This window comes from Hypomesus nipponensis, chromosome 15 (assembly GCF_054491055.1).
Source record: "Hypomesus nipponensis isolate SF chromosome 15, ASM5449105v1, whole genome shotgun sequence".
NCBI lineage: Eukaryota > Metazoa > Chordata > Actinopteri > Osmeriformes > Osmeridae > Hypomesus > Hypomesus nipponensis.
In genome coordinates this window covers 8,267,397-8,277,509 of record NC_140375.1, presented here as the reverse complement: position 1 = coordinate 8,277,509, position 10,113 = coordinate 8,267,397, and the positions used below count along the sequence as shown (strand labels likewise).

General features: G+C 49.0%; 1 protein-coding gene across 1 annotated transcript; it reads right to left on the bottom strand.

Moving 5' to 3' along the window:
- Positions 1–3,816: 3,816 nt before the first annotated feature.
- Positions 3,817–9,978, bottom strand: LOC146257310 (zinc finger FYVE domain-containing protein 1). Its single transcript, XM_084675031.1, has 12 exons — positions 9,787–9,978; positions 8,798–9,079; positions 8,427–8,649; positions 8,006–8,223; positions 7,712–7,818; positions 7,471–7,579; positions 7,260–7,357; positions 7,000–7,117; positions 6,708–6,878; positions 6,327–6,519; positions 5,243–5,341; positions 3,817–4,904 (listed from the first exon to the last, which is right to left on the bottom strand). Exons 1-12 carry the CDS (start codon positions 9,901–9,903, stop codon positions 4,672–4,674), a joined length of 1,968 nt encoding a protein of 655 aa, XP_084531157.1. The 5' UTR covers positions 9,904–9,978; the 3' UTR covers positions 3,817–4,671.
- Between the last annotated feature and the right edge of the window lie 135 nt (positions 9,979–10,113).

The window sequence follows — 10,113 nt, the reverse complement described above, 5'->3', positions numbered from 1 at the left end:
GTAAACAGAACAGACTCCATACATAAAGATGAAACTGGAGCTGTAAAACACCTAGTATAGTGACAGCGTACAGGTCAACTCCTGCTACTGTCAGTCCAAAGGTGTAACTAGTTTCTTACCTGAGAAGCTGCAAGAGGACAGGCAGGATATAATGCCTGTATGACTGTCTCGAATCTCAAAAGAAAATGTAATAATTCAGTCTTCAGTGTGTATTACTTTCTTTACCTTGAAGGTTTTCCTGACTGAGATCATCTCTGGAAAGTGATTCACCTCACAGATGCTCAGATTAGCACCCATGGGGAATGTTTACTGTACATGGTTTATCTGCTAACTATCGGACACGCTACAGTGAGCTTTCTGATGGATGTTTAGCTGCACTGCTGAGGCTATGTGTGTGTGTGTGTGTGTGTGTATAATGGCTTCTGCGTAGGCTGTAGGATGAGTAGATAATGACACACTCTCACCCACTCAATACGCCTCCTCTTTTCACTGCTATTATCCTCAGATCAGCAGTAAGGCTCTTCCGCTGCCGTACTCTGTCGGGACAGTGACGGTTCTCCTCATGGAACAACAAACCAACCTGTTCTCCTCATGGAACCACAAACCAGCCTGTTCTTCTCATAGAACCACAAACCAAGGGCTTCTTTCATTGTTTCTGGGTAAATCCCTCTGGAGAACTTCTCAGAATGAGGCATATTTGGTTATTGGTAGAACCATTCATTCAACACCGGGCTCTAGCGGGATTCATCCACCAGCCACGGAAAATAGCCCTTGATTGGATGTTCAGAAGAACCCTCTCCAGTACCTTTCTCTAAGAACGTCTAACCTGTTCCCATTAGCTCTCTCCACTCCAGGTGAAGCAGCAGGGAACAATAACAGGATTTGGCTAAGAACAATGAATCCTAGACTAGGCTAATCACCAAGGATGCTTGGCTAAGTGCTCACCTTGCACCAGACCTCAAGTACTTTAGGTAAAAGGGAGTAATTACACTGATAAATTGCATGTGGTGGATATTGATTAGTGCAGCAGTTAGCCTATTGTTCCACCCCTTTAGAGAGTTGGAAATTATGCTAGCACACCATGAGAAGAAGCTGGCTAGGGACAGGTACTGGGACTGGGACTGGGACTGGGACTGGACTGAAACTGGGACTGGGACTGGGACTGGGACTGGACTGAAACTGGGACTGGGACTGGGACTGGGACTGGACTGAAACTGGGAATGGGACTGGGACTGGACTGGGAATGGGAATGGGAATGGGACTGGGACTGGGACTGGGACTGGGAATGGGAATGGGAATGGGAATGGGACTGGACTGGACTGGACTGGACTGGACTGGACTGGGACTGGGACTGGGACTGGGACTGGACTGGGCTGGGACTGGGACTGGACTGGACTGGGACTGGACTGGGACTGAAACTGGGACTGGACTGGGCTGAAACTGGGACTGGACTGGGAATGGGACTGGGACTGGGACTGGACTGGGACTGGGACTGGGACTGGGACTGGGACTGGGACTGGGACTGGGACTGGGACTGAAACTGGGACTGGGACTGGGACTGGACTGGGACTGGACTGAGACTGGGACTGGACTGGACTGGGAATGGGACTGGGACTGGACTGGACTGGACTGGACTGGGACTGGGACTGGGACTGGGACTGGGACTGGACTGGGACTGGGACTGGGACTGGGACTGGACTGGACTGGGACTGGACTGGGACTGGACTGGACTGGACTGGACTGGGACTGGACTGGACTGGGACTGGGACTGGGACTGGACTGGGCTGAAACTGGGAATGGGGTTTGTCTCATGTAGGTCATGGTTGTAGTTGAATGTTCTGTATGAAACACACAGCAGTGGGCAGAGGCAGCCTCAGGGCTGCAACAACCTCAAATGTCAAGGCACTAACACGGACACACCACACACACAGATGAGAACACACACATTCTACATACAAACACACACCTATTTGCTCTTTCATTTGATTTCCCGTCCACCATCTCTTTTGCCACTATCACCCTGTCCTATGCCCTAGCCGGCCGTCAGCAGATCCCACTGTAACCCTGCAAGCACCTTCCAGTCCATCACTGCCAGCTGTGACCAGTCCTGTCAACAGTTGACATGAATCACTGCTGGAGAAGATCAGAGAGGGCACACTCGCATGTGGGCATGGACACACACACATACAGTACACATGCATGTACACGCTAAGCCTACTTGAGCTTGCTGTTCTCATCATTCAGACCATTAGTTTCAACATGCAGTGCGTAGGTATTACAATTTCTATTTCCTTGATTGCAGTGAGATATGTCTTTGCACTCCGGTTACATCATCAAAACAAAAGAGTAGGAATTGGACGGCGGTGATGATGCAATAGATATCACGTAACCACGGTGACCGTTTAATCTAACCCTGCCCACTGATGTACATAGGACTCTGCTCAGCCTGCACGCAGAGACAACAGGAAGAGAAAACACACACACACGTACATGCACACACATCCACATACAGTCTATGCTATGAGAAGTAGTACAAGTACGAGTCTGTGTTAGTATTATTGTCAGATTCTTTACAGACTAGTCTGATTATAACCCATGTATAAAATAAGAATGCATTACTTGGAACTGCCCTTGTAAACATTAGCTGATTAGTCTGAACACAGCTCTGAACGTAGCTCTTATTTTCTATTATAAGACTTTATTATAGACTGATCTGAGTTAAGCCATTGCATACAACAATAGTACATTATTAAGAATCGGTCTGAGCACAGCTGTTTCAGCCCAATGCATGCCTCCATGCCTGCTTGCACACACAAACGTAAAGCAGCAACTTGTAAACTCATCAGTGGCCACAAGACATTTCACCATCACCCCAGGTCTGTTCAGGTGACCCCCACCTCTGTCCTATGTCTTCAGGGCTGTCATGTGCTGAGACAGAAATTGCAACTCTGCCAGTCTGAGGGTAGATCCGTTCAGCACTCCAGCTGGGATCAACCCTCACTGATCTAAAATCAGTTCTAAACTCTTCAAAACCACAAGGACTGACCCTGAACAAGTGAACTGGCTGAACCCAGATCAGTATATAAGATCATTTAGCCCTCCCTGAGTGTCTGGACGCTGGCATGGAATTTCTGTTAGTGTGGCTCCCTCTAGTGGGTGGACAGACACTCACACCCCACACCCATTACACAACTGTCCCAATATGAGTTAGTCATGCTCTAGGGGGACACTGACAGAAAAATGGGTCCCATGTCCTTCTCTGAGGCAGCAGACACTGTTATTGTGACACCACGGTGTTGTTCCTGTTGGTCACATATTCACAAAGGGGTTTTACCTGCTATAGCAGGGATGCATATGAACAGGTATGGCTGTTATAGGGGGTTATAGCTACACCTGTTAAATCCTTCGTCTTACACAATACATTATATCATATTCAGGACCCATAGCACAGCCTGAGCCATGTGATTGACTGCTGCCATGGCAACAATGTGCTCTACAGACATACACTCCTCCCTGTAAGATATGTGTTCCATAGTGGAGGCCAGTCAGCCATCATAAAACTAATCAATTTAGGGCAACGTAATTGGACAAAATATAGGAAATGGCTGCTGTTATGTCACCGTCTGAGTCTGATTGGTCTGTTTATGTCTGAGGGACCTGCACAGTACAAAGTCACCTCCACATGACCTCAAAGAAATTGAAAGTGAGCGAGAGAGGAATAGTGAGATGGAGAGAGAGAGAGGTGGATACAGTGTCCCCTGAAGCAGAACACCTTACATTTAAACTGAATTAATGTCACATTCTCTCAACCACACACACCTTTAATTAAACTTTATTTAGACAAGCCTGATATACCAAAAATCCAAACAAGATTTTCAGAAACCACAAAGTAATGTATACACTTTTAAAATGTTGAATTTGTTGTTATACTTACACAGAAGGCTAGTGTTGTATAGCTCCAGTCCACAACATGGAATAAAACCAACAGGAGAATATCCCTTTAGGCTTAAAAAAAAAACTATAATTTCACATCAATAAGAGATATTATTACTTTAAGGCATATCCTTTGTGCTTTACATAGCAAGCAATTCAAAGTGAGCTTTCCTCACCCATCTCTGTAGCAGGGGGTCATTCTTGCTATCATCTTTTCTTTTAAGACGTATGACAACATAACATATGTTTTCATCATTATTAATGATAAGGATGACGTGCTTTTATAAACATTAGAGGAGTGGGTCTGGAGACAGGCTCTCCTGTTCACAAACAGCAGCTTAAAACACCACTACAATCTATTTACTGGAATGTCTTGATACAGGATGTGACATATCACGTCTACCACTCCCTCTACCTGTCCCATCCTGGAGCTCTGTTCTAAAACAGCCTCAGGAAGCCATGATGTCACATCCTATCAGGATATGACGCCATTACAGTGTCTACAGAGATCTAGAGATGAATATACTGCTATCATCTAGCATGTCTCTCTGGCCTCCCCACCAGGTGAGTGGTACTGACAGATGGTGTTCACTGTCTCTCAGTGCAGATGACATAGTGGAGCAGTAAAGAGGGGGGGGGGGGTCCTATCCCTCTGGAGGTGTGTAACTGGGTCTCTAGTAGTAGTAGTGGTGGTAGTTGTGGAGGGGGGGTTACAAGGACAGTTCCTCCCCCGCTCCCTCACAGGCTGTCCTTGCGCTTGTAGCAGGTGTCACACACCCTGACGGGGTGGTCCCAGCCCCGGGAGGGGACAGAGCGGCTGTGGGCAGAGCAGGCGCTGCAGACTCCCTGGCCGCAGGCCCGGCAGTGGTGCTTAGACAGGGTGGCTGTGAAGGTTCTGGAACACTGGTGGCACTGCACTATGTCCTGGTCTGGTACCCAGTAGTCTGGCCGCGCCACGCCCTTCACAAAACCTGGAGGGGGAGGAGGAGGGGGGGAGGAGGAGGGGGAGGGACACGTGGGTAAGGCCGGAGGTGACAATGATCTAGAAAACGAGTCAGAGAAAAAGAAGAGTGTGTGTATGTCTGTGTATGATGTGTGTATGTTTGTGTTTACTGTGTGTGTGGTGCAAGCGCATTGGCATGTTTATGTCAGCGTGTGTGTGTGTGTGTGGAAGGTGTGTGTGGAAGTGTGCATGGTGTGTGAATGGTGTGTGAATGGTGTTTTTGTGTGTGTGCATGCATGTAATGTGTGCTGGTGTGTGTATGTGTGGTGTACATGTGTGTATGTGTGTGTGTGTGTGTGTACTCACAGAGAGGGTAGTCCACAGCGTTGCTGACCAGGTCCAGTGTGGACTGAGCCACCTCTGTTACCCTGCGAGCCATCAGACCCCTGGGCTCCACCTGAGCCACTGGAGACAGAGAGGGGGGTTAGGACACACACCGACACACACACACAGGCCAGTCAAGACACACACGTACACAGACACACTTCCCAAATACAGGGTTCGTACAGATACTGTATGATGAAATTCCAGGACTTTCAAGGACTATTTTTGTAGTCAAGGACTACAATCAGAGATCTCATTTTATCAAACATATACTGTATTTACTTCCAATTAATCCTTATTAAAGCTATAAATGTTATTCAATCAAGAGCAGAGCGTGATTTTCTGTTTCTTTTGTTCTTTGATTAACATTAATGAGACAGGCGGCAGTGGGTTTGTTAGACGGCTGTCTTTAAGACCTGACGCACATGTCGCGGATCTGACACAAATCCAGTTTTCTTCCAGCTCTTTACCTTCATTTAGGACTTTGAAATAATTTAAGACGGTGCTTACGAGGATACTTGCCAAAAATTGTCATTTTGACCATTTTCATCCTCAATTCGGCCTAATCAACGGTACTGGCACGCACTGTCTGAGAAGAAGCGGCTTTTCTCTCGGTGTGTGTGTGAGTCAGGTGTGGGGGCAAAGAATGCGGCTTCAGACAGTGCTCCTTCAGAACCGCATTGATTTCTGCTTTGGCTCTTATCGTGCTTGAAAAACACTTCAATGAATTGAGAGCATGATCATATACTATAACGCGAACCAAAGAATGCCAGAAAAAATGAATGGTGCTTTAATTAAATTAGCAGGAGGGGGGGATGGACTGAGGCGTTAACTTTAAACAAAAATACTGTATTCATGTTTTATAAAAAAAAAGATTGCTACAAAATTACTTAACTATAAATTCATATATATATTGTCTTTAAATTATTTAAGCACTTTTCAAGTACCTCGTCATTAATATGACTGTTTTCAAGGGTTTTCCAAGACTTAAAATTCAAAAAGTCAAATTCAAGCACTTTAAACAGCTTGTGCGAACCCGTCATATAGGAGAGTAGTCCCTGCTCACCCTGATTGGCTGTGGCGTCCACCCCTCCCTGGCGATGGCAGGCGTCACACACGCGGACGGGCCCGCCCCCCCAGCCCCGCTCGGGCACCGGCATCCTTTTAGTGGAGCACGCCTGGCAGAAGCCCTCGCCACACGAACGACAGTGGTGCTTCCTGTCGGCCTCCTCAAACGCCTTCCTGCAGCCGTGGCACTCCTGGGGAGGGGAGGGGGTCAGGGCTGGACCACACACGGACTATTCCAAACAGTGTGTGTGTCTGTGTGTGTGGGTAAGGTGGGTTTAAGGAGAGAGAGAGAGAGAGAGAGAGAGAGAGAGAGAGAGAGAGAGAGAGAGAGAGAGAGAGAGAGAGAGAGAGGAGGAGTAAGAAGTGTGTGTGTCCTCACAGTGATCTGAGCGTTGGGTCTCCAGTAGGGTGGGGCCACCTGGTCGGTGAGCCAGGCGGTGACAGCCTTGGTGGGTCCACTGCTGTACCCAGTCACAGACTGCAGCATGAAGGACACCCCGTCCAGGACACGCTGGCCAGCATTCTGGTGGTCTGTTAGAAACACCTCCGACTTGACACACACACACACACACACTTTTTACAGGCCTTTACCTTTGAGGGAAATTGAACTTTGAAACCAGATAAGCCACACTGATGATAGAGCAGACGTCAATAGTGTGTGTGTGTCTCACCCCCTCCCAAACATGTTTGACCTCAGGGCGGACCACACCACTCTCAGGCTCCTGGTTCCCCACCCAGTACTGTCTGCTACGGTAAATGATGCCACAGCTGGCACATTCTAGAACATAGCTGGAGAGAGAGGGGGGGGGAGAGAGAGACACAAGACGCACTCAATTTAAAATGTCCTTCCCATCTTAAAAACAACAGATTCTAAACTGTTAGCGTTCCTGTTAGCGTTCCTGTTAGCGTAGTCAACGTTGGTGTAACTCACCCTGACCAGGCGTACTTGGCCAGTCCAAACCAGGGGTTGTCAGTGGAGGCAGAGGTCTTGGGAATCACAATCACCTCCCTGCCCCCCTCATAGCACCTCTGGGGAGCGAGGGGGCCAATTAACACATGGTGCATACCAGACAATTACATACAGTATATCCTGGTCCTGCTGGTGGGCGTCGTTGAGGAGCTGGATGTACAGGTGGACCCACCTTACAGATCAGGAGCTTGTTGTTGTACTGGTGGGCATAGTGACACAGTCCATCAGCCATGTGGGGCACACGGTCTCTCAGATGGTTCATCCCGTTCTTACAGCGCATGCTGGGGAGGGAAGGGGGGGGTCACGGGAGGTGTCACAGCATAATATGGTGTGTGGCAAAGAGGAATTTATTTTTCTGTGTGTGTGTGTGTCATTTGTTGGGCATGGTGGTTGTGTGTGTGAGGTCGACTTGCTTGCAGCTGAGGCAGACTGAGGAGCAGGTGAAGTACTCGTCGGGGAAGAAGGAGTAGAGGGGAACCTTGTCGTCTGAGATCTCCCCACAGAAGCGCTCGCTCAAAGCCTGAGGGTGGTGGTGGTGGGGTTGAAATGACAAACAAACACACCTCGGAATAGAGAACAGTGCATCCCTACATCACACGACTCACGACGGGAAACAAAAATAAACACACTCACACCAAAACATCCTGACCCCTGCATCCCCACCTCTCTGTCTCACACACAGACCCCCCCCCCCTCCTCCCCCTGACCTGCAGTGCGCTGAACACGATGGCGGGCTGGCGTGGTGAGCGCGTGGCCGTGTTCCTGATGTGCTGAGTGACGGCCTGCTGTAGCATGCTGTACACAGTAGGGGGCGTGATGGTCTGGGTGCCCACATACTGGACAGAGCTGAAGGCCTCTGTTCCCAGACCCAGGTCATGGAAGCGCCTCTGGAGGAGGGTATCTGCGTGCCCTGGAACAGTGCCCTCTACACGAGGGGAAGGGGAAGAACATGAACATACGGGTTGGTCACGAAGCGACAGGGATGGTAACTAACACCCGTGTTCAGCATCAGTGTGACGGGTTATCCGGAGCCACGCACACTTGATTGAGAAGACACGAGCCTTGTGTAGCGGATATGAGAGAAGCCATCCCCATAATCCTTCCCCTCCTTCCCCACTCCCCCCTCACCGTGGCCCAGCAGCTGTGTGTGTGTGGTCTCCTGGAAGACGATGACGGCCGGCCCCAGGGAGGACAGGGGCACGTCCAGGCCGCAGCGGCTGGAGAGGGCTCTCAACTCTGGGGTGAAGTGGCGCAGGTAGGCCGCCGAGGCACTGCTCAGGAACTGGAACATATCATTGTGGAGGCGCTCGGCTCTGGTGCGGTACACCACCACGTCTGATATGGCTAAAACCTAAGGATGGGTGGGGGGTGGAAAGGGAGAGGGTTGGAAGAGAAGACATGGGAATACGGTAGAGGTGGAGGAGTGCAGAAGTTTAGGAACCAAGAAAAATGTGCAACGCATCTATGTGCCGATCTGAAACCAATAAAAGTGCCCCTACTTTCAGCAGTAGCCTCATCCGCTGGTTCTGATTGGCTGCGGCCCCCAGCAACCCTTCTGTGTCCAGTGCAACCAGACCCAGGCCCGGGTCGTAGGCCGCCCACACGCCCACCGTGCACGAGCTGGGCGACTTGGAGGTGTAGAACACGGCCTCGCCATCAAACAGGATGTGGTTGAGCGTGTGGGACTTGCCGTCGCCGGTGTTGCCAAAGATGGAGATGACCTTAACCCCTGCCACATCTCCACAGCCCAGACGCTCCAGGAAATCTGCTTCATCGTTGACCTGGGTAGAAGGTTAGTTGTCGTACAATGAGACTCAGCATGTTGACATAGGCAAAGACTACATTTTCCAAAGGGTGGGGGGCATTGTAAATATACAATCCTTGGTGGCATCCTCCTTCATTTACTCTTACATGGACTAGTTTATTTTTGAATTATAAACGCTGGATGACGTTTACCCCTAATGTTAACATTATATCACTGACACTGACCAAGGAGAGCCCTAGATTGGCCTGAACTATGCACAAAAGAGTTACTTAGCCGTCGGTGTGGTTAGCTGACTCACGATGGGGCTTTCCCGGAGAAAAAAAATACTGGTGTGTCATCATGTGTTATTTCTTAGAGTAGCAGTGAGCTCGCTGGTTGCAGTAAATTATAAGGGTATATAGTGACGGTCACTGTCTCCAGCCAACTCAATGTTGCATAGGTCAATATGCTTGTCAGCTGTCAGACAACATTGATTTAATTGTTGAGTTGAGACTACGACAAAGGATTAGATCGCAAACGAAGACAACTGGTCTAGGAAGCTAGCTATGGAGGTGTAATTATCTTGGTAGCTAGTAAGCTGGCTCCCACTCGTCAAGATGGCACTCAATGATAATACAATGGCCTGAACTGGTTTTGTTTTCGCTTTCCAGCCCCACAGGAAGCTGAATTAGCTTCTCTCCGCTAGCAAACATAGCTGGTGTGCTAGCTATTAGCAAGCCTTACTTGTAGGTTTTCTTGTTCGTCTACCAAAAGGAAACTTCGACTGCTGACAGGTCCATCATCTTTTTTCTTGTGACAAAGTGATACGTTCTCCATTTCTTTAACCAGTAGTTCGGACATTATTGTTTTAGAACCATCTCTTGCAAGCCAGCCTGCAGTAGAAACTTCACCCCACAATCTGTCACAACAACCACCAACGTGCGCATGAGTGGGAGGAGCTTGAGCACGCAAACCAACGTGGAGACGTAGGCGGTGCGTGAGTTTCCTCGTCAAAATGATTGGACAACAGTACCACCTTGTGGTCATTGTGGAAATCTATCGAATGGAATG